Here is a 24,937-nt window from a genome sequence, read left to right as displayed (position 1 = left end):
TTCTCTCGCTCCAGCACTCTCTCTCACACTCTCTCTCTCTCTCTCTCTGCGCTTGGCCGGTGTCGCACGCTCTCTCCCCTGCCCCTGAGGCACACAGACCCAGGCCACACGGGCGAGCAGCGAACTGCAGCATGTTTACATTACACCATTTTAATCTTCACTTAAGATGGATTACAGAGGACGATTAAGCGCCCGGCACAGAGTGAGTGCATTCAGAGAGAGAGAGAGAGAGAGAGAGGGGAGGAGAGAGAGAGAGGGGAGGAGAGAGAGAGAGGGGGAAAGAAACAGGATATAAAGAGATAATGGACAAATGTAAGTTTGTGTGTATGTGTGTGTGTGTGGTGGGGGGGGATGAGAGTCTTTGGGGGCTGCTCTTTAATGTGCACATTATTAAATCTCAGATGCCTCTAGGTGTGTGAACTGAGTTCTATGGTCGTGGGTGCAAATTCAATGAAGGACTCAAGCCTTCAGTGAAAGAAAACATTCTCCTCTCCACTCCCGAAACCACCCTCCCCCCAAGCATGCCAGAATCTGACTTAAAGATTGTACATTTATTCGCATCACATCTCCTGGCACATAACAAACATTTAATTCAAGCACCGGTACAATTTCATCTGAATAGCCAAACAACACACATACTGTATCAGCCCTGATATCAGCTTCCTGATGAATTAATGTGAAGGCAGATTTCTGAACTAACCCAGACGAGATCTGAGGAATGAAGGTAAAATTGTTCTCTAGTGCTATGTAACAATGTTTTAAAGGCACACAGACACCTATTCTTTGCAGTTGAGCCAGAGTCATACTGTATTACCAAGTGATTCATGTCTCCATTCATAACACTGAAAAGGGACATGAAGCACTTGGTAAAATGACTCTGGGTCATTTGCTTGTTACCTTTAATAAGATATGGCCCTGCATTCAAATGTGAAATTGACCTGTATTTTCTAGAAATATGAACTAAAGTTAGCTTTAGGGCAGTTACTAGCACTAGCAGCCATCTTGGAACAAGCTCAGTTTGGCACTAGGGTGCAGCCATCTTGGAACAAGCTCAGTTTGGCACTAGGGTGCAGCCATCTTGGAACAAGCTCAGTTTGATGTGACTAGGTTGCTCAAGCTATTCCTCTTACTAGTCTGCTGATTTTCAATGACTCATAAGGAGAAAAACAAAGCAAACTTATTCATTTTGATGAACTGCCTCTCAAGAGGCCACAAGTGTTACGCCACTGGTTGGCTACCCTGAAATGGCAGGGCCAGCTGTGATGGGTTTAAAGTGAAAACTTCATTATTAAAGTGGAGGAAGGGGTCTTTGATGAACTCAGACTATTCGTTCTTCAGACCACGGGTGGACCATTTCAGAGCAGTCAGCCAGCGACGCAGGAAATGCGGTCTCCTCAGAGGCACTTTGGTGAAAAGTTTGGTAAAAGTTTTGTTCAGTAAGACTCATTTGAACATCCTGGGGCACTAAAAAAGGACCATCCTTGTGTTCTCTTCTCTTGTTTTTCCTCATGATTCATCGGTGAGCTCATTGAAACTCAGCACTCTAGCAGCACGAATATGCTGGAGCAACCAAAACAGACCAACCTAGTGACATCACAACCCAGCTTGTTCCAAGATGGCTCCACCCTAGGCTATTACTATCTGCCAAAAAGCCAACAATTTCAGATTTCAATACAGATTTCTTATCTAAGGTAAAAAGGAAATGAACGTGCAAAAGAGTGCTTATAGAGTGCTGCACGTCCCCTTTAATTCTGCTTTGATTTGTCTAATTAGTATACTGTAAACTGCAAAGTCGCTCTGCAGAAATGAATGCCCTGGCTGGAGAGTCTGCTAGATGAATGTAATGCAATTTAGTACTTGTCTGAAAATTGTTCCAAAATCGCCTGCCAAGGATCAAACTGCAGCGGGGACTGTTCTTTCTCCCCACGGAACGCCATTATTATATTTTTCCATCGTTCAAGATTTGGGGATAGATGTAAAACCGACTGAAGCAAGATCGCTCGCAAAAAAGGCCGTTCCGCTGGGAGCCGTGCAACAGAGAGAGCTAAGAGACAGCCACATAAAAACACATTCAGATTGAAAAGAGCAGCGATACAAAGATATACAGCCCGCAGAGGTTTTAATAGATACAAACGACCTGCGTGTGGTACCAGCTACGGAGATATTAAATATCAAGGAAGGGAAAGGGAAAGAATGGCAGGGAGCGCGTCCAGGTTATGTCGGACATTTACGCGCGTCGGTCAAACGTAGGGGGGCGGTACTGCTGCGGACGTGGCAAAGCCTGGTTCAGACCAAAGGTTTGCGACGATGCAAAGCGGTAGCTAGCGGTTCTCTGCAACGTTTTAAAACTCACCACCTGCGAAGAGACGAGTTAAATGCCGGCATCAGCCCGCTGTAACGCCTCCCTGCCACATTCTAAAACTGCTTCACCGCCTCGTGAATCTTCGGTCTGGACTGGGCTTAAAGCAACCGGCTTGCAGTTCTGCACGACAGCTGGCTTTCGGAATTAAGGTTGCTTTGCCGAAGGCTGACTTGACAGGGGTACGGACCATAAATAATCAAGTAAAACTGTTCAGCTGCAGACGGAAAAATAAAAATAGTGCCCTTTGCTTTTTTGTTCCTCAGCTTCCACCCCCAATATCTCTTCTCTTTCTCTTTCCCTCCTCTCTCCATATCTACACTCTTTCCTCCTTTCTTCCATCTCTCTCTAGCCCTCCCCTGCCTGAAATTCTTGCCCCTATCCCTTTCCTTTGCTATAACTCTAAAATTATTGTGGAAATTAACCTTATAGCATTCATCATTTGCAGTATCTGATATCTCATATCAGTAGGACCAGCAGGCCGGCCGATAGATTTTGCAATGTGGAACTGAGCAGTATGTGAAATGCATTGCACTTATATTTCATCCATATTGCTTGTCTTACACTGTATTATGTGCATAGTTTTTGTGTGCAAAGGATGCTGCATACCCAATGCTCCCAAAGAGATAATAAAATAAACAATAAACCATCTCTCTCCCCCCACTCTCCCTCACTCTTTCTTCCTCTCTCTCCCGCTCTCCATGTTTTGCCCAGCAGTGGGACTATGACACGCCTTTCGGTAGAGGTCCAATCATTACATTATATTACACGTCATTTGGCTGACGCTTTTATCCAAAGCGACTTACAGTTGATTTAGACTAAGCAGGAGACAATCCTCCCCTGGAGCAATGGGCCTTGCTCAAGGGCCCAACGGCTGTGCGGGTCCCAGTTATGTACCTTAACCACTACGCTACAGGGTGCCCAGTTCTGACCGGGCGGGGCTAGCCGCTCACCTGACAGGAAGTGTGCGGTCGCCTTTCCTGCGGTCCATCTCCCTCTGCGGGACGGGGTACCAGCGGAAGTTCAGCTTCCAGTTGAATCCACCGTACGTCATGTCAGAGCCAGCCATGTACTCGAAGGTGTCGTCGCTGATCACATCGATGATGGGGCACACCACCGTTCTCCTGTGGGAGAAACACACACACACACACACACACACAGAGGATGAGTGGCCAAACTCAGATAATCTCTGGCAAACCTGGGTGAAAGGATTCAAATCAGTATCTGTGCTCAATTCATCTTGCCTACTGCAAAGGAGCCAAATGACAGCGAAAACGAGAAGAAAGAGTGAGAGGCAGCACGACAGAGAGAACGAGACCACAGTGAGCGAGTGAGAGATGGGTCATGACGTGAGGCATCAAGAGTGAGACAGATATCATGTCTCATATCTGTGGAACTATTCTGTAATGTAATATGTTCAATGTTTTGGATTTAAATCCATTTCTGTGCTCAATTCATCTTGCCTACTGCAAAGGAGAACCAAGAGGACCAAAAGGCAGGGTTTGAGATTATTTCATAGGTTCCGATACACCAGACATGCTCAGTAAGGCCTGTCTGATCTACAGAGTCTGAGGTATCTGCCCAGCCGTGTGCCAGGCGTTATGTTTACGTGTGCGTCCAAGGTTTTATCTTGTGGAAACAATGCCTCTAATGTAGAGCAGTGTGTCTACACCTGAGCCTAATCCGCCTCTAGTAAATCAAAGACTGCTCAGGCTGCCGTCCACTGGGAGTGCTGTTGTCCCCAAACCTCATTTGTACACACAGATAGCATTCCTATAGCAGCACCAAACAAGCGCAACATTAATATGGTAAGCAGTGTTTGTTCAAGGCCATGCCATTGGCTTTCTCTACATGAATCCGTAGGGCGGCCTGTGCGTAGTGGTTAAGTTACAGGACTGGGATACGCAAGGTCGGTGGTTCTACGGTGTAACCATAATAAGATCCGCACAGCCGTTGGGCCCTTGAGCAAGGCCTTTAACCCTGCATTGCTCCAGGGGAGGATTGTCTCCTGCTTAGTCTAATCAACTGTACGTCGCTCTGGATAAGAGCGTCTGCCAAATGCCAATAATGAATCCTCCCAGACGCTGGGTAAGCATCGGACCTGTGTGTATTTAGGAGGGCTGAAGCCCGCGTAGGAAACAGGTGGACGATTTGAACGAGTCACAGTCCGCAGCTGGATTGGACTCTGGGCAGCTGCATGCCTGGATCTGCCCTGGCGACCGGATTGATGCATCCGTTCCAGAGCGAAATGTTCGCAGGTGTTACCCCGGACGCTACGGCGGCCTTGATGACAGACGGTGAGGACCCTGTTTGTTTGGAGACATCCGCGGTCCAAATCCGTTTCCACAGCTGACCTTGAGCTTTCTAGAAATGGTTGTCACCGGCTGTGTGCAGGTGTGTTGGACGTGATGGAGAGCTATATCAGCCAGAGCCAGCTCTCTCGAGAGTGAGAGAGAGAGAGAGGCAATGAGACAAGAGAGAAGGAGCAATAGAGAGAAAGGGTAGAATGAGAGAGGAAATGAGATGAGAGAGAGTGAGAGGCAGCAAAAGAAAATGAGAAGAGTGAGAGGCAGAAGGAGAGAGAGAGTGAATGAAAGATGGCTCACGAGGCATCAAGAGTGAGACAGATATTATGTCTGATATGTTTGATACTATTCTGTAATGTAATATGTTCCATGTTATACAGCTTGGGCAACATATTCAAATATGGCTTTAAAGCCTGTTTCGTTCAATTGAGAGCAAGTGTGAGAGAGGGAGCGAGAAAGAGAGAGCGAGAGGGAGACAGTAAAAGGGAAAGAGAGGAGAGCTTTGTCATAGTAACACTACAACAAAACAGCACAAGGCACAGAAAACCATCATCCCTGCAAATCACAAGGAAAGAAAAAAGGAAAAGAGACAAGGAGAGAGAAGAGAGAAATAAAGAGCAAAAGATGATAGAAACAGTGAGAAAGAGATCTCATAACAAAACCAAATGATACCACTAAACATTAAGATCTCCCCTCCCCATCAACATTACACAAGGCTCCATCAATCCCAAGAAAGGGAGGGAGAAAGAGAGAAGGAGAGATAGAGGGGGGAGAGTAAGAGAGCAAGATAGTGAGAAGTAAGGAGGGAGAAAAAGGGCAAAATAGAGGGGCAGTAAGAAGGAAAGAGAGCGTGCGAGAGCGTGAGAGAGCGAGGGAGAAAGAGAGAACACGGAGAAAGACAGGTGGATGGTTAAGAGGGAAGGAGCGGGCTCTGTGAGGGAGGGATGAGTCGACAGAGGCAGGCCTGGGGATGGCCATCAGCCCTGCATGCCTGGGCTCTGTACCACATCACATCAGACTTCTGTTCCTCGTGTCTCATTTCAAACCCCTCACTGACTCTAACGTGGCCTTGGAGAAGGTAGAAAGCAGTCGCCTTCCCTGGGGTTTGTGTAATCAGCAAACAACTTCAATCCACAGCCCACGAGCCCCGTCTGCAGCCGCTGGAGGACCAGCACAGGCACCTGACCGACGGGCGCTCAATGAGTCAGCGACACAACAAATTAAAAACCACCAGCACTGAGGGACACTACGGCCAATTACGCGTGGAGATGCTGCTCAGTCAGCCCTGGTGTGGTCAGTGTTCATTAACACACCATATAGAAAGTAGCTACACTGAGAAACAGAGCCTTGTGCATAAAATAGACAGTTAAACTAAATGTTGGACTAAAACTACCGGCTCGAGCAGATAGGCGGTAGATGGCTGTGACAACCTTCCCTTAGGGGTCCAGTCTGAAATTCCAATTGACTTCGTTGACTTTCCATCTCCCCTCGGAAGACTTAAAAAAATAATTAGCCGCCGCGCTTAGCCGCGCATGCCAAATGCTAACAGCAAGGTAAAACACTGATCTCTTTCCAGACAACAGCCCCGGGTGTTCGTTCTTCATCGATCAGCGACGCCGGTTTGAGAGAATGTTCAGGCCGAGCAGCGGGGACGGACAAAAAAAAAGCGCTGCAATGCAGGAGAGGCGGCGTGAACGATCTCACAGACGCTGATGAAGAGCGGCTCCTGCCGCTTTAAAGCTAAAGGTGTCCTTTTCGCGCAAGCTTATAATGCCACAGTCAGCCTTTCCAAACCCATTATACCCTGCCCTTCAAAGAGAAAAAAGTCAAGAAGAGAAAAGAAAGAAGTAAAGGCCCAGGACAGCCAGACCTGACTGAGTGAACAAATGCAAACGGACCCTTTTCAATTCAGCCCGAGTACTGAAACCTCCTGCCCAGGAACAAAAAAGACCAAACACAGCGGGGTTTCATTTGAATTCAGCACATAGCCAGCCGGTTGGAAGTGCACTGTCTACCACAAGCACCATATTAATGACAGCTTTCCCCACCGTCGGCCTGAAGGACAAAATGGCCGAAAATGTAATTAACAATAAAAATAAATAAATAGGAGGAAGGAACAACCACCCTGGAGGCTAAACAAAGTGGTATTGATTTCTAGGCTCTTGGGCTAAGAGACACAGAGATGTTGATGCCGTTTTTGTAGCCTGGTAGCCAAACACGATTTAATGCAGCCAATGCCATCCTCTAGCCCATACCCAGCCAATGCCATCCTCTAGCCCATACCCAGCCAATGCCATCCTCTAGCCCATACCCAGCCAATACCATCCTCCACGGCATGGACAAAATATAATATTTCAATTATTTTTCTAGATATTGCAGCTATGTTATGACCTGATACAACAGACATCATGGTAAAGATTGGCAAATCTGACTGTGCGCTCGTAACTACAATATTTTTAAAAAAGTAATGAAAAGCTGCATGTCGATCATTTGCTGATGATACGGAGTATTGTAATTTTGTAGTTGCAGAACGATATTTAATTTGCTTATATGAAGTTGTCACTGCTGCCCGTCTATGATGAAATAGCATAGTACTTAGCAGTATACTGGAAATTCAATTCAGTGGGACTTCCACTTTACCTCCCCATTGGAACCAAAGAACTACTCTCAAAAAGTGCAAGCTCCGCCCTCTGGTCCTCTTGGTTGGCTCAACTGCACCAGGCAAGACCCAATTAAGCACAGAAAAGCATTTCAATCCAAAACAATGACCAGGGTCTGGTCTGGAGGTGACTAATCTCCGACATGCCCCGTGTCTATTTTTGCCTCTGTCCAAACACCCTGGTTCCTCACCTTTCACAGCAGAGTTAACATGCTACTCCAAGAATGCACATAAGCAAATGACTGCTCAATAAGCTCTAAAAAATATGATGCAACCGTGGGAGAGAACATGACTCATCGCAGTCCTCCTATGACACTCTCTGAGGTGCGCTCGCTGCTGGAAACTAATTAATGAGCGGGCACGTCTTCGCAAATATTAATTGCACTTTACAATTATCTCCCGATGACAAGAAGACATAAGGCACGCATGTTTCATAAGGCACGGGCCCACCCCACAGGAGCGTGTAATAGAACATACAAAAGCCCTTTCCAAAAGATGAGACACGCTGAATTTCTACAGACATGTATGAATTTGACTCGATGACCTCGTTTCTGAGAAGCCCACAGGCTGCCCTTGTGGCAAATACACTGTACAGCCACGGAGAGCGTCAGACATGTGTGTGCAGAACATATTACACAGGATACTACTCCAGAGAATGTACAGGCCTACACAGGTAACATTTATTAGAAAAAATTAGAGAAAATCTGTTCCCAGAATTGAGCATGTGGTCCCTGAAATCTCAAGATTTATTTACCCGAAATCATCCGGTTCAGAATTAATTCATTAACCGCTAAATTCACAGTGAAATAAATCGCACTGTTGTAATGATCGTATTCTTTTTTCTGCTGTCTTAACTTCTCGCTTGAGATGCTGGTGCCTTCAGAACAGCTTAGAGCTCAAAGGCAATTTTCATTATTTCATTAGCCTGTGTCAATAGCTCTTTTTCCAGCAGGGCGTGAAGGTGGATCAGATATTCAAGCCGCCCCCCCCCCCTCCTCAGCAAAGTGTTTGATGCCTCTCTCAGTGTCTGATAAGTCCCATCTGCTCTGGAAACCTCAGCAACCAACAGCTCGTGTGTCCGTTAGCACGCTCGCCCACAGCCAGTGGGGCAGCTCTGTTTGCCCGAACATAAATTACTTTCTAGGCCTCTAGCACCTTGTTGCACAGCGTTTTCCATTAAACACTTCCATTAAAAATAAAAATAAATAAATAAATCTGTCTATAATGCATGATGTCAACATAACTGTGGAACTGTAAAATTGTGTGCCCTTTTGTGTGAACCGATCCCCCTTTTCCTGTTCTGGGGAACAAATATAGATGTTATAAATATAAAATCACTGTCATATATAGCCTACAGTATATTAACAATTGTAAACTACTGCACTGTGTGGAAACATACACTGCCTAGGGCCACAATACTGCATAGCGCCAGCACTGGGAAGTGCTAGAGGGAATTGGCTTCCCATGATGCAGTTCAGTATCCCAGGCTTCAGCATTCCAAATGCACAGGTAAAGCCTCAGTGTCTATATCAGGATAATTTAATGACAAAAGCAATCTCTCCCCACCTTCCCCTCCCTAGAGGAGAAGGGGGGGGGGGGTGTCACTCTCTCAGAATGTCAGTAATTCAGCCCATGGGGGAAGTTACTCAATAGCAGTGGGTGGAGAGAATTATGCCGTGCATTGTGGGCAGTGAAGTCCCAAGACAGGCCTGAGGTCTGAGAAAGCCTCATAAAGAGGTTTATGGGAGGGAAAAAGGAAATGTCATTGCAGATTGCAGCCATTTCTCACAGACTGACCCCGCAGACAGCACGCCCCCCCGCTCCCCCACGGCGGCGGTGACAGCTGTGGTGAGGGGGGTGTTTTGGTTAGGAGAGACTAATGATGGCGGGGTCAAGGCTTTCCCCGCCAGCCTCTGATAGGATAAAAAAACGGCGAAAGAGGAGCCGGCGGATTAAGGGAGGTGGTCTGAAACAGGAGAGTAGGGGAGAAGGGTTTGGACACGCTCTGCTGAGGATGTGCAGGATTTCCCCTGGGCTCACCACATGAGAGAGAGAGACAGAGAGAGAGAGAGAGAGAGAGAGAGAGAGAGAGAGAGGGAGAGAGGGAGAGGGAGGGAGGGAAAGGGAGAGAGGGAGAGGGAGGGAGGGAGAGATGGAGAGGGAGAGAGAGAGGGAGAGGGAGGGAGGGAGAGAGAGGGAGAGGGAGAGAGAGAGGGAGGGAGAGATGGAGAGGGAGAGAGGGAGAGAGAGAGAGAGGGGAAAGGATGAGCTGAGGTGAGAAAGGGAGGGGGAGCGATAGAAATGGAAAGAGAGAGCGGGAGAGACAGGAGAGAGAGAGAAGAGTTGATAGAGAGAGATAGATGAGAAAGAGAGAGACAGGAGAGAGAGATAAGGAGAGAAATGGAGAAAGAGATGGAGAAAGAGAGAGAGAGAGACAGGACAGAGAGATAATGTGATGAGGTGATCTTTACGACTGACAGTCCGCACTGTTATTTGCAAGTGATCAGATTGGATTTGTGTGTTCAGGCACTATATTGATTTGTAGGCATATCTACATTGGATGCTGTTGTCCCAACAGATGTGTGCGCATATGCACGCTAACTAGTTTCTCTAGAACGGAACAGCCTTTGAAGCAGCCCCATTGAATGGAGAATGGTGCTTTTTCAGGTCGCCCTTCACATTTCTTTACATTTCAACCACCTGAAATCTGACATCTCCAGAAATGCGATGTGTCTGTGGTTAAAATCAGAAAAACCTGATTCCCTCCGAGGAATCACCACCTTAACGTGGTGGAGGGGTTTGTGTGTCCCGGTGATCCTGGGAGCTAGGTTGTCGGGGGCACTGTTAGCCCCCAGTAGGGTCTCCCAAGGCAAATTGGTCCCGGGGGAGGGGCCGGACTAAGAGCAATTCAAAGACTCCCATGACACGGCCACACAAAGACCCAGTTACCTCGCCCGGAAAAGGGAAACCGGGGCCCCCTGCTGGAGCCAGACCCGGGAGGGGAGCTTGTCGGCGAGTGTCTGGTGGCCGGGCCTTATCCCATGGGGCCCGGCCGGGCACAGCCCGAACTGGTCACGTGGGGTCGCCGCCCTGTGGGCTCACCACCTGCAGGGGTCGGCATCGTAGTCGGGTGCTTTGCCCAACGGGCAGTAGGCAAAGGTGGGGATCCGGGCGTGCTGATCCTCGGCGTCGCAGACAGGTTCTGGGGACGTGGAACGTCACCTCTCTGGTGGGGAAGGAACCGGAGCTAGTGCGGGAGGCGGAGCGGTACCAACTAGATATAGTTGGGCTCACCTCCACGCACAGTACTGGTTCCGGAACCAAACTCCTGGAGAGGGGCTGGACTCTGTTCTTTTCTGGAGTTGCTCAAGGTAAGAGGCGCCGGGCGGGTGTGGGGATACTCACAAGCCACCGGCTGAGCGCCACTGTGTTGGAGTTCCACCCGGGGAACGAGAGGGTCGCCTCTCTGCGACTACGTGTCGCTGGGGGGAAGGCTCTGACTGTCATTTGTGCGTATGCACCAAATGGCAGTTCAGAGTATCCGGCCTTCTTGGAGTCACTGGGTGGCATCCTGGAAAGGGTGCCACCCGGAGACTCCATAGTTCTGTTGGGCGACTTCAACGCTCACGTGGGCAATGACGGAGAAACCTGGAGGGGGGTGATTGGGAGGAACGGCCTGCCTGATCTGAACCCAAGCGGTGTTTTGTTATTGGACTTCTGTGCTGGTCATGGATTGTCGATAACAAACACCATGTTCGAGCATAGGGTAGCTCATAAGTGTACTTGGTACCAGAGCACCTTAGGCCAATGATCGATGATCGACTTTGTGGTCGTATCATCAGACCTGCGGCCGTATGTCTTGGACACTCGGGTGAAGAGAGGAGCAGAGCTGTCAACTGATCACCACCTGGTGGTGAGTTGGATCAAGTGGCCGGGGAGGCTGCCTGACAGACCCGGTAAACCCAAACGTGTAGTGAGGGTGAACTGGGAACGTCTGGCGGAGGCCCCTGTTCACGCGGTCTTCAACTCCCACCTCCGGAAGAACTTCTCACGCATCCCGGGGGAAGCTGGGGACATGGAGTCCGAGTAGGCCATGTTCAAAGCCTCCATTGCAGAGGCGGCAAGCAGGAGCTGTGGCCAGAAGGTCATCGGTGCCTGTCGGGGCGGCAACCCAAGAACCTGCTGGTGGACACCAGCGGTGAGGGAGGCCGTCAAGCTGAAGAAGGAGGCCTTTCGGGCTTGGCTGGCCCGGGGGTCCCCTGAAGCAGCAGACAGGTACCGGGTGGCCAGGAGGGCTGCAGCTTCGGCAGTCGCTGAAGCAAAAACCCGGGTATGGGAGGAGTTCGGGGAGGCTATGGAGAAGGACTTTCGGTTGGCCTCGAGGAAGTTCTGACAAATCATCCGACGACTCAGAAAGGGAAAGCAGGGCTTGTCTCAGGCTGTTTTCAGCAGGGGAGGAGAACTGCTGACCCGGACTGGGGATATTGTCGGGCGGTGGAAAGAGCACTCCGAGGAGCTCCTGAACCCGAACAACACGTCCTCTGTGGAAGAGGCAGAGCCTGAAGACTCGGGGGAATATGCACCTATATCCCTGGCGGAAGTTGCTGAGGTAGTCAAAAAGCTCCTCAGTGGCAAGTCGCCGGGTGTAGATGAGATTCGCCCTGAGATGCTGAAGGCTCTGGACATTGTTGGGCTGTCTTGGCTGACACGCCTCTTCAGTGTTGCGTGGAGATCGGGGACAGTACCTGTAGAGTGGCAGACCGGGGTGGTGGTCCCCATTTTCAAGAAGGGGGACCGGAGGGTGTGCTCCAATTACCGGGGTATCACACTCCTCAGCCTCCCTGGGAAAGCTTACTCTAGGGTACTGGAAAGGAGGCTCCGACCGACGGTCGAACCTCGGATTCAGGAGGAGCAATGTGGCTTCCGTCCTGGCCGTGGAACAGTGGACCAGCTCTTTACCTTGGCAGGGTTGCTGGCGGGGTCATGGGAGTTTGCCCATCCAGTCCACATGTGCTTTGTGGACTTGGAGAAGGCTTTCGACCGTGTCCCCCGGGGAACCCTGTGGGGTGTACTGCGGGAGTATGGGGTACCGGGGCCGTTGTTACGAGCCATCAGGTCCCTGTATAACCAAAGTGAGAGCTGTGTCTGCATTCTCGGCACAAAGTCAAGCACGTTTCCGGTGGGTGTTGGACTCCACCAAGGTTGCCCCTTGTCACCGGTCCTGTTTGTGGTATTCATGGACAGGATCTCAAGGCGCAGCCGAGGTGAGGAGAGTGTCCGGTTTGGTGACCTCAGAATCGCATCTCTGCTTTTTGCGGATGATGTGGTTCTGCTGGCTTCATCGGACCGTGACCTTCAGCACGCACTGGAGCGGTTTGCAGCCAAGTGTGAAGCGGCCGGGATGAGAGTCAGCACCTCCAAGTCCGAGGCCATGGTTCTCTGCCGGAAAACGGTGGATTGCTCCCTCCGGGTTGGGAACGAGTCTTTGCCCCAAGTGAAGGAGTTCAAGTATCTCGGGGTCTTGTTCACGAGTGAGGGTAGAAGGGAGCGTGAGATCGACAGGCGGATCGGTGCAGCGTCAGCAGTAATGCGGGCGTTGCACCGGACCGTTGTGGTGAAGAAGGAGCTGAGCCGGAAGGCGAAGCTCTCGATTTACTGGTCGATCTACGTCCCAACCCTCACCTATGGTCACAAGCTTTGGGTAGTGACCGAAAGAACGAGATCGCGTATACAAGCGGCCGAAATGAGCTTCCTCCGTAGGGTGGCCGGGCTCAGCCTTAGAGATAGGGTGAGGAGCTGGGACATCCGGAGGGAGCTCGGAATAGAGCCGCTGCTCCTTCGCGTCGAAAGGAGCCAATTGAGGTGGTTCGGGCATCTGATCAGGATGCCTCCCGGGCGCCTCCCTTTGGAGGTTTTCCGGGCTCGTCCAACTGGGCGGAGACCCCGAGGGAGACCCAGAGCCCGCTGGAGAGATTATATATCTCTCCTGGCCAGGGAACGCCTCGGGATCCCCCAGGAGGAGCTAGAATGCGTTGCTGGGGAGAGGGACGCCTGGAATACCCGGCTTTGCCTACTGCCCCCGCGACCCGACTCCGGATAAGCGGGTGATGATGGATGGATGGATGGATGATTCCATGTAGTTTTTTGTGTTCAGACTTCATTAACATGATCAGATTCCAATATGATACGCATAAAAATCGTATTTGACCAGACAGGCTGAAAAATTCCTAAGAGGCAGAGCGTACAAGCGAGGAGGAAAGAGGTATACAGGTATACAGAGATCAAGATATGAGGAAGGGAAGTTAAGTCCATGAAAATGTTTTAATTATATATTATTATTACAAATAAAAAGTACATAAATGAAGATAAAAGGACAATAACACAAGAGGGAGAGGAAAGGAGGTTGTCCGAAAAGCAGGGAGAGAACGAGACGGTGAAACACACTAGAAAAACAAAGGAAAACAACAGGGGCAGAGATAACAAGCTCCCTCCTTAATACTTAATGCCATCTTCCTCCCACACCACTTACATTCTCCACACAGCCTTTTGTAATTGAATGAGGAGAGAATGCAAACCGCTCATTCGGTGTGGCAGAGCTGGACAACCCCCAGAAGCGCTGCATTCAAAGAGCCTTCTTTCAGCATTAGAGCTCAGCGCTGGGCTGCTCCTGCATCCGCTACTTAAACTAATTTAAAATACATGTAATGAAACTAATTTCAAATACATGTAATGAAACTAATTTAAAATACATGTAATGAAACTAATTTCAAATACATGTAATGAAATTAATTTCAAATACATGTAATGAAACTAATTTCAAATACATGTAATGAAACTAATTTCAAATACATGTAATGAAACTAATTTCAAATACATGTAAAGAAACTAATTTCAAATACATGTAATGAAACTAATTTAAAATACATGTAATGAAACTAATTTCAAATATATGTAATGAAACTAATTTCAAATACATATAATGAAACTAATTTCAAATACATGTCATGAAACTAATTTTAAATACATATAATGAAACTAATTTCAAATACATATAATGAAACTAATTTCAAATACTTATAATGAAAATAATTTCAAATACATATAATGAAACAAATTTCAAATACATATCATGAAACTAATTTCAACTAATTCAACTAATTTGAAATAGATATCATTTTAAAATACGTGCTTGAGTCATCAATTAAATTAGATTTTCCGGTCAAATGAGGTATTCAGACCCCTTCACTTTTTGCATACTTTATTGTGTTGTAGATTTAAACTGACCATTTTTGCCCATCATACACGCAAGAACTCATAACTCATAAGTGTTGGGGGTTAGCTTGAATTAATATACTCATTCTGATATTCCTACCTTGTATCAGTACAAATAAAAACATTTGATAACAAAAAAATGGAACTTTTGTGAGTGAAGTGAAAGTAAGAGTGTGCCTCGCGTGCCAGACTGTTTGAGGTCGAGTCGTACCTGTCTGGCTTTTTGTAATTGAATTCAAAGCACTCATTCGGCAGAGCTGGACAACACCCAGAAGCCGGCTACTTAAACTAATTTCAAATATGTGCTTGAGAATTGATATGAGCGAGGTGAAAATAACCCTGTTTTAAAACAGCTGGTAGCTTGTGGACCAGCTCGCTGGTTCACCGGTTCACACCAGCTCCCAGCTTGATATGGTCTCACCAGCTCATGCTATGTTTTGAAACAGACAAGCTACCAGCACTAGCTGGTTGACCAGCTCATACCCAGCTTTGTGACCAGTTTGGCCATTCTGGTTGACCTATTCATACCCAGCTACACCAGCTTATGAGTGCACCAGGCCTGGGACGGGCAGCCGGACTGACTGGCGCTTGAGGAAGAGTCGTACCTGTCCAGCTTGATCCGGGCGAGCAGTGGCTCCAGCCAGCCCACGGTGCACTCGCAGTGGGCGTCCAGGAAGGTGATGACCTGGCCCGTGGAGAGGGAGGCCCCCTTGAGCCGTGCGCGGATCAGCCCCGACCGCTGCTCCATCCGCACCACGCGCACCGGCACCTCCAGCCTGCGCACGTACTGCTCCAGAGGCCTCTTCAGGAACTCTGCCACACAGGGGAAAAAGCACTGTCATTATAATTCATTGATTTATACAGAGCTTTTCTCATACTCCAACGGCAGCCATTTTGTGTCAGAATGCTCACCACACATCAGCTGAGGCTCGTTAACTGGCTCATTATATCAAAACAATCCCATATGCAAATGGTTTGTAAAAATCATTTTGATTTGTTTGAAATGTTGATTACCACGTTTTACTAAATTAAACTTATAGAAAGCATATTATTTAACATGATTATGGCCCTTTTATATATAGCGACACACTGTATTAGAAAGGATTGAGAAGTGTTAAAAAAAACTAGCGAAATCATGTAAGAATTATACAGTATATGCCAGTCCTATAACACATGCATTTTATATTCTTTGTTTACTCCATATGCGTTTCTTGTGCGGTTTTTACAAACCTTTCACACAAGGGATCACTGAGTTAATTTTGCAATAGAAAAGTGAATGAAGAAGATATTAACATAAAACAAACAAAATGTTATGTGTATAAAAACAGGCTCAGTATCAACTGTTGCCCTCTTTATGCTTTTATGAATGAGAGCCATTAGGCTTTTAGCTTGCAATATACATGTAAAAATGGATTATTAATCACACATGTCTGTCTGAATTATGGTGCTGTTAACTCTATTTTGCACAGATAAGGACTACAAAAGTCTTGACTTTTTTTTTGTTTCTACCCTTGATACATTTTTAATGTATGTACTTTCATGTCTAGTTATTCATGTAAGAGTACGGATCTATTCAGACTAAACCAATCAAATCAGAATCTCCTGGGAGGCTACTCATGGGTCAATGGGAGTTCAGAGGGGATGTTTTTGCTCACTCAGAGGGACCGGGGGAAGGAATAAAGGATTGGGCAGAGACAGGGGCATCCAGGGCATCCACACATGTAGACACTGCTAGGTTTCAGGAACACAGATTCCGTTTCTCACCGACTCCTGTCAGAAAGCCCCTGAATCCCTCTCTTTCTTGCTTGAGGTTGTTACCACTCCAGGGAGCATATGCAGTATTTCCATAAACTCCAACATAACATGAATTCTCTTGGTGTGCTAATTGCCTATACTGCGAAAGGGCACTTAAAAACAATTTCACTTTCTGAAATGTTGGTCTCTAGGACAGGAAATCAATGAATCGGGGAATAATTATGAATGATAACCGGCGTATGGTATATTTGCATTCTGCAATCCTTGGCAGGAGCCTCCTCGTGAATAACCTTCGAGTTTGCCAAGGCTCCTTCTGGTAAGCCCACACTGTCCGAGCCACGCATTTCGCCGGGAACAGTATCCAAGAGCAGAAGAGTCTGGAACAGAAGCAAAATAGTTTCCGGACAGGAGCTTATCCATGCGATCCCAGAGGCCACCACTTGACTGGTGAGCATGACAGGTGACCGGAGCCGATGCTTTAGACAAAGGAGCAGGCAGAGATGGAAGACATCCCAGGGGCACTAGTCTTAACGCTCTCTGACAGCGCGCAGGAGTCTATACCGCAGACAAGCTAACGGCGACGGAGATATAGGCGAAAAATTTGAGGAGAAGGGGGGTGCGGAAGTCAGACAGACATAGAATCTGTCAGAAACGCCGGTGTGAAGCACGGCGAGACGGGTCTTCTCAGGCGGAGGGAATATAAAGAGAGTTATTAAAAAACCGACCCCTTCACTCCCGCAGACAACGTCTCCCGCACTGCGAAAATGGGCGTGGGCGGGAGGAGCGGCCATCTTACGAGCATCTTCTCTGTCTGTTCCAGCCCCGCACGCACGGCCGGTAAAACCCAGAGGCCAGTCTCGTTTGAGGTTCGGTGTCTTCCTCGCAAACACACGGGGGGGAGACGAAGCGCTGTGGCCCAACGCTCCTTTTAGCGACTTGGGACCTGTGAAAAGGTTGTTTGCAAAAAAGCACCCCCCCGCCCCCCCTTCACCGTGTGGCCGCCCAAATGTCAGTGCCCCCCCCCCCCCCGTCTCGGCGGGGCTGGGAGCTGAAGTGAGAGATACTCCATCAGCGTGGTGCCCTTTAATCAGCCGTGCAGCTGCGAACCACCTGTGATGTCTCTATAGAGACTTTGGGGGGGGGTCACCCAGGGCCTTGAAGAAAAAGCCATTGCGCTAACGTGTCAAAGTGGGTGCAGAAAGTGGCTGAGGAACACAGGCGACGGGAGATCGAGAAAGGTGCGGGTGGCTGGTCCTCATAGGCGACGCCGCTCCCTCTTACATGCCGCCTTCAAACGGGGAGTGGCAGTTTATAAAACAAGGTTAATGAGACAAACCCGTGAAGAGCTGCGCCCTGACGTGGAGAGGGAAGTGAAACAGCCCTGTTTACGGGACATGCAAATGGGAGCCCCGGTTTGGCACCGGAGCGTGAGCGCGTGACAGTCTGCCTTCGATGCCATCTTCCAGCAGCTTCAGTCAGAGAAGCAAACCGAATTAATCTTCCTTTCTGGGAACGGCGAGCGAGGTTTCTAACCGACCGCGCACACACGCACTTAACAGCTATCTCCATTCAATTACCGCGCTAAATTAAAACGAGGTGTTTTTTTTTTTAAGTTTGCATTAATATTCATCGACCCACGAGCGGCTCACATCTTAGCGCTCCATCTGAAGCCGCGCGCCGTGCCCAGAAAGAGCCTCGTTTGCAGGGAAAATGTAATTGAGCGAAGAGCCTGGGTAACAACCGGCCTGTTTCCCGACGGCTTCAAACGGCGGCCGGCGTCTCCCCGGAACGGCGGTCGGTGGAGCGGGATCCACGGAGCGCTTCTGTGGTGTGAAATGAAACGCTCCGCACAACAAAAAAGACGAACATTTCCTATTTGCCGCAGCGACGGCGCCTGAAATCACTTCGCGAGAGTGAGAGACGGAAGTGATGAAGTTATCGCTTAGGCAAAACCCCCGCCGCCCCCCTGCTAAACCGTCCCTCCGGTGAAGTCAAGACCCCGCGTATACAACCGACAGCGCATCGATTTATATGCGTACGACTTTCAAAAAAAGGCCCCAGAAAAAGCATGACTGGAAAAAGACCCCTAGCGTCGTCTTTAAACGTCCGAGTCTGAACTTAAAACTTCTGCGAATCGCGGCAAACGCTCCTGAAATCCGGCTTATCGCCCGCATTCTGAAAGGCTTATGCAGGCTAACGCGAGGCTCTGGCTTCCTGTGGGTGAAATCGATGGGATTTTACCGGTGCTGAGTAAGATAGGGGTGCGTTCCTGGAGCCGGGAATGGCGGCTTTCGCTTCCCGCGGATTCGGACGTTCCTTCACAAAGGCCCGGGGCTTAGCGTCTCTCCCCCCATCCGCCGACAAGCTGCGGCTCTCCTGGGAGCTCCGGGCCACGGGCCAGCTGTCAATCACCCGACACTCATCCTCCCGGAGCAGAGAAATCCTCACACGCGAGATTATATCCAGCAGCACTCCATTTTCTCCCCTCTTCCCTAATCTACTGCACCGCAAATAGCTACGCAAATCCCCCTTTAACGCAGAGACATTAATTGCTTCGTTAGAGATAAACTTTAATCCCATTACAGAATATGTGCCATTTATATAAAGTACACGTATGTATCGACGTGTGTTTGTGTGCTCGAACGTATGTGTACGTGGGCCTACTTACACTCTTGCGAGCAAAAATAAAATACAATGAAAAGCTCACATAAAATCGTGTGCGAATGAGTTCCCCTAAGGGTAGGATTCACCTTGCAGGCAGACGGGAAGACGTTTCTAAAATTCGCTTCACAGAACACAGAACAACCTTCAACAAAGCTTACACAGCCTGACTCTGTGAATACGGAGCATGAACAGTGAGAGGAAAACTCTTCACACGCTCAATAGCATCTCTTATGCTGTATCTTCAAACCACACAAAAATGTCACACTTGAAACAGAAAATGGCCGACAGTGAGTTGAGTCTGGGCCATCAACAACCTCCGTTACACCCACCGTGGCACAACACTCCTGCCCTGCGACGGTTAAACAGGAGGTAGCTGCCAGCCGTGGTCTGCTACTTGGAAAGTTGATTTACTTTTCAAGGGTTCAAGTCTTATCTCTGTGATCACTCTAGGACTTGGAACTGTACTTTCCTCCAGGGGCTTCAACGCACCTGTCCCTGGTTCTGATTTGCACTTCATTGTACGTCGGTCATGATAAGAGCGTCTGCTACATGACTGTAATGTAAATTAAAAATCAGAGCTCTCCTCTTATTAATATTTTTGGGTTACTAACAGAAAGGAACCCCAGAAACAACAGGCTTTGGAATTACAGTTTGCCAGTACTCACTAGTTCAGCACACACAGCATTAATCTTCATGACAATCAGGGAACTTTCTATAATCTTGTCATCGCTGTGTTTTCATTACAAGGATTAGCAATTGCAGGTTGTTACTTTCAGCTCAATAGATGATCCTGCTGTTTTTCCCTTATTCCCAAATCACATTTTAAGTGAAATACTCCCTTTAAAAAGCAAACGAAATAAAAAACAGAAGAAATCGTATTTTACATCTCATTGCTAATGCAAATGGTTATAAATCACCAGGATGAATGTTTCAAACTGTTGACAGGGAAACTCTCTTCTTCAGATAGATGAACGAGGGTAAGCACTCAAAATTCCAGGCTGAATGAAGCCATCAAAATCCTTAGGGGATACGCCCCCCCTCTTCCCATTATTAACCCCAAACTGACAGTCTAATCCTAAGGGCTCGGACTGGCTCTGGCATCTGGTTGCCATGGGAATAATTCAGGCCTAGATCTAGCAAGTATCCTGTTTACAGTATGGCAATGATGGCATTGCATTGGTTGTGAGGGAGATACAAAAAACAAACAACACACAAATACATTATCAGGCACTCAGAACGGGGATCCAATAGCGAGACCACAACAAAAGTTCTTTAGAAATATAAGGTCTTTAACAAAAACACGAAACCTACAATTAATCACTTTTTGAAGTCTTTCACATTGGCCTACTGTATATTCCTTAGAACATTTTGCAACACTACTTGAAACCTAGTCACCTAAGGCTGACAACACTGTTACACACATGACATAACAGCTGTCACAAGATGGCATAACAGATGATGTCAGGTTAAGTAAAATGAAAAAGTGAAGAAATGTTAATCATATTTGTTTGGTTCATTACAATATCTTATTAATTATAAAGTTTGATAAGCTTACAACTAAAACACTTAAAGTTAAAAAACACAAATAAAAATTCCTACAAGAGTCCCTATAACACTTCCATGCTTCAATCAAGGAGGAGTACACTTACATAAACACTCACTGAGCACTTTATTAGGATCACTATACTAATACTTGGTAGGTCCTCCCTTTCCTCTCAAAACAGCCTCAATTCTTTGTGGCATGGATTCCACAAGATGTTGAAAATATCCCTTTGAGATTCTGTTCCATGTTTACATTGTATTATGCAATTTGTCAGCTGCACATTCATGCTGCGAATCTCCTGTTCTACCACATCCCAAAGGTGCTCTACTGGATTCAGACCTTGTGACTGGGAAGGCCATTCAAGAACATTGAACTCATTGTCACCAATTTGAGCCGACTTTTGTTTTGTGACATGGTACATTCCCATGCTGGAAGTAGCCATTGGAAGATGTGGCCATGCACATAGTCAGCAACAATATTCAAATGGGCTGTGGCATTCAAGCGATGATTGATTGGTATTAATGGTCCGAAAGTGTGCCAAGAGAAGAGATTCCTCACAAGAGATTCCCCACACCATTACACCACTGCCACCAGCCTAACCTGTTGACAGAAGGCAGGCTGGGTCCATGGATTCATACTGTTGGCACCAAATTCTGACCCTACCATCTGTATGCCTCAGCAGAAATCTTCAACAGTCCAGTTTTGGTGAGCCTGTGCCCATTGCAGCCTCAGCTTTCTGTTTCTGACAGAAGTGAAACCCGACATGGTCTTCTGCTGTTGTAGCCCATCCGCCTCAAGGTTTGATGTGTTGTGCATTCTGAGATGCTTTTTCACCACAATCTAGAGACTGTGGATTTACAGAAATACTCAAAACCATCCAGTCTGGCACCAATAAGCATGCCACAGTTGAAATCACACGGACCACATTGTTTCCCCATCCTGTTGGTTGTCTGAACATTACCTGAAGCTCCTGACCTGTATCTGTGTGATTTCATGCATTGCACTACTGCCAAACAATTGGCTGATTAGATAATCGCATGAATAAGTAGGTGTACAGGTGTTCCTAATAAAGTGATTTGCCCTTTTTGGAACATTCAAAATCGTACAAAATATTCACATGACATCCACAACCCCTCAATACAACATAATACATATAATTATATAAACAACAACCCCTCAATACAACATAATACATATAATTATATAAATAACAACCCCTCAATACAACATAATACATATAATTATATAAACAACAACCCCTCAATACAACATAATACATATAATTATATAAACAACAACCCCTCAATACAACATAATACATATAATTATATAAACAACAACCCCTCAATACAACATAGTACATATAATTATATAAACAACAACCCCTCATTACAGCATAATACATATAATCATATAAACAACAACCCCTCAATACAACATAATACATATAATCATATAAACATGTGCAAACACGTAATGGGATGAGCGCTAACCCCAACAGTGGGTGAAAAAGCCCTTACTCTCCTCCAGCACTTCATAGTTATGAAAAAATGGCATGCCAACAAGATTTATCGGGTTCATTAAGCCTAATTAAGAGTGCGGTTGTAAATCTGCTCAGCGTCCCTGCTGGCACTGCTTTTCACAGGTCAGGAGGCTCACCTTCACGCCGCACGAGAAAGCCTCTAAACAGACCAATCTGCTCTCCTCCCCCAACCGGAGCCCGCTCACGAGCGCCCCGCCCAATTCCGTTCTCCGCGCGCGTCTGAGCGAGGCTCACACCTTCAGCTGAAACGGGGGCGAGGTGTCGACACAACGCTCTCTTTCGCCTTTTGCCCTGTTACAGTCGCAGATGGTTCCCAAATTAATGAAAAAATTTTCTGTTTTGTACGCGTACAGTATCCAGTTTGCACGAGGGGCGATAATAATAGAAGACTTGGCGGGGTGCAGCGTTGTTTTAGCGGCTACTTCCTTTTTGTGAAAACGCAATTATGGAGAAGTGCATCTCACGCAGCTACAGTCGGCAGCGATGAAACCACAAAGTGGAGAATTGGCACGCGGTGATCCGCCTCTGTCTCCGAGCGCAGGGACTGCGGGAACGCGTACCGACCCGGCGGGCGGCCCCGCCAGGTAAAAAAAGCACACGCAGGTAAATATGGAGGCGAGACTGCAAGCGCAAGCGAAAGCTGATGCGATCACCCCGCTGGTTTCCAAAAGCCCTCCGAGATCTCAGGGGCTTGCTCCCGTCAGGCCGTGACACGGACCGCGGGAACCAGCGCTCTTCCTGATTCGGTGTACGTGTCGCTCAGTTGCAGGCCCAGAGCCACTGCATGCCCTGTCTTTCTGACCAGCGGGAAGGGGGGGTGTTAGTGACACGTGACAGAAGATGAGAAACTGCACAAACGAAGGCCGGTTTCTGGAGCCGAAATGGTAGGACAGCCCTGGACCAGGGGAGAACAGCCTGTGTTGGTGACAGCCTCAGAAGATGAGAAACTGCACAAACGGCGGCTCTTTCCTGGAGCTGAAATGGTAGGACAGCCCTGGACCAGGGGGGAACAGGGCCTCATTGTACGGAGCAGCAAGGAGGAAGAGAACATCCTCTGCTCTGTAAGAAACAACGACGAAGGAAAACAAACTCGATGACTCCATCACTGTCCCCACTAACCCCCGCACAGGCATTTCCCAGGATTCCATTGGCAAACAAAAGCTTCATACGCCGTCTCACAAGCAGAGCGGACCTGTGACCTTTATTAAACGAGAACACTTGCTATGGACAACACATGCCTGGAGTAGACCCCTGTGTCCCTGCCTATAAAGGTGAAAAAGTTTACTTCTCTTAAAAGAAAGACTTGTTCTACCTACAAATGCCTAGAGGCTCAGAGCTTACAAAAGCTTGCTAGTCATGCCATGGCAGCAGAGGGTAACTGTTGTCAGGACAATGCCCTGTAGCACCAGGCTCCACATGACCAAACTGCAAGATACACAGTTATGCACATTCAAACACTCGCTCGCTGTCTCCCTCACATACTATACACACACGCAGGCACACACAAAGGCACACACAGATACAGCATGTTTATAAAGCGATACAAAGAGACAAGTAGACCCACAAGAGCTGCCTCATGATGCAGTTTATGGACAGTAAAATGTCAGTTTAGTCCAGTAGTACGTGTGTAAATGGGCTTTGAAGCAGACGGGAGTGATTGCCGGTAAAAGGTTGGAGCAGTATAGCTTCTTGCTAATGAGATGCTTCACAGCAGATGAGAGAGCACTGCCATCAAGCAGCAAACAAAAACAAAATAACTCACAGCAAACGGCAGGACAATGGTGCCCATTGTCTTTCCTGATGAACAGGAAATAAATACTTCAGATGAAAAAGAGTAGGGGCGTCTGGAGCGCTCAATCCAACCCGGCGTCGCTTAATTTCTTTCTGAAATTATCACAAAGGTCGGGCAGCCAGCTTTTTGTACACAAGTCGCTCTGTTCTGCCCCTGCCCATGCCCCAACACACCTTTGTGCTTGCGGAGCAGAGATGAGAGGGCCGGAGTTTCCGGCTGTCCCCCTGTCGGAAAAAAAACGAGCCACTTCAGAGCCGGGGGGAACTTTTTAGCTACTTTTACAATGATTGATGCGCATTCCTATCTTACAAATGGTTTCGAACCGTCCGCCCCTCAACCCCCTCGGAGACACCTCCTCCTTCGTTCTCCTCGTGCAGGACGGGGCCAAAGTGCAGGAGGCCGAGCCAGAGAGCTCAGACACCTCAGGTTCAAGTGTGGGCTGTGCCATTGTGACCAGGAGCCCTCATTAACGTGACGCGGTCTGCCTCATCCCACTATGGTCGGGAGGCTAAAGGCCGCTAGGCCTTCCTCTGATTACTGCAGCATTGATGAGCATCCCCTAGCGACTGGCCAGGCCCTGCAGGCTTCCAGTAGAGTCACGATCGCTTCCTTTGATGGGCACTAGCTTCTCTGCGGTGAGTAGTGAGGCATGTAATGTGGCTCGTGAGGAGTACATGTGGTATAGTGAAAGATGTGAGCAGACATGCATGTGCATTAGCGCCCATATAAAGGGTTGCACTTATAGAATACCTTTAAGTGCTTAACAGCGAAGAGAAAATGTTCAGGTGCCATTTGAAAGCGCTTCACAGGTCAATGAGAAGTTCCAAATAGGAGAGAAGGGGGAAAACTAGGGAGAAAGTGTACAGGAATGTGTGGCAGGGAAAGTAGTTTAGTTACCCTGCGTAGGGAGTCCATCTGCTCTGCGCTTAGTGAAGCAGGCGAATGCCCAGGTGACCCTCCCCGTGTTTATCTTTTCAAATGTCATTCCAAATGACAGATAAGCTCCACTGGTGGATTTCTGGATTGAAGCACCTCAGTTCTGGG

The 24,937-nt window shown here is 47.9% G+C and overlaps 1 protein-coding gene across 1 annotated transcript in view; it reads right to left on the bottom strand.

Annotated features, from left to right (window-relative positions):
- The window catches only part of galnt1 (UDP-N-acetyl-alpha-D-galactosamine:polypeptide N-acetylgalactosaminyltransferase 1), a 180,932-nt gene that overhangs the window by 30,664 nt on the left and 125,331 nt on the right, over nt 1-24,937 (bottom strand). Inside the window, exons 6-7 of the mRNA XM_061262141.1 lie at nt 15,202-15,409; nt 3,313-3,483 (exon numbers count right to left, since the gene is read on the bottom strand). Coding sequence (XP_061118125.1) covers nt 3,313-3,483; nt 15,202-15,409 — 379 coding nt within the window. The remainder of the gene's footprint in view (nt 1-3,312; nt 3,484-15,201; nt 15,410-24,937) is intronic.

This window comes from Conger conger, chromosome 1, assembly GCF_963514075.1.
Source record: "Conger conger chromosome 1, fConCon1.1, whole genome shotgun sequence".
In the NCBI taxonomy this organism is placed as follows: Eukaryota; Metazoa; Chordata; class Actinopteri; order Anguilliformes; family Congridae; genus Conger; species Conger conger.
This window is presented reverse-complemented; position numbering and strand designations above follow the sequence as displayed.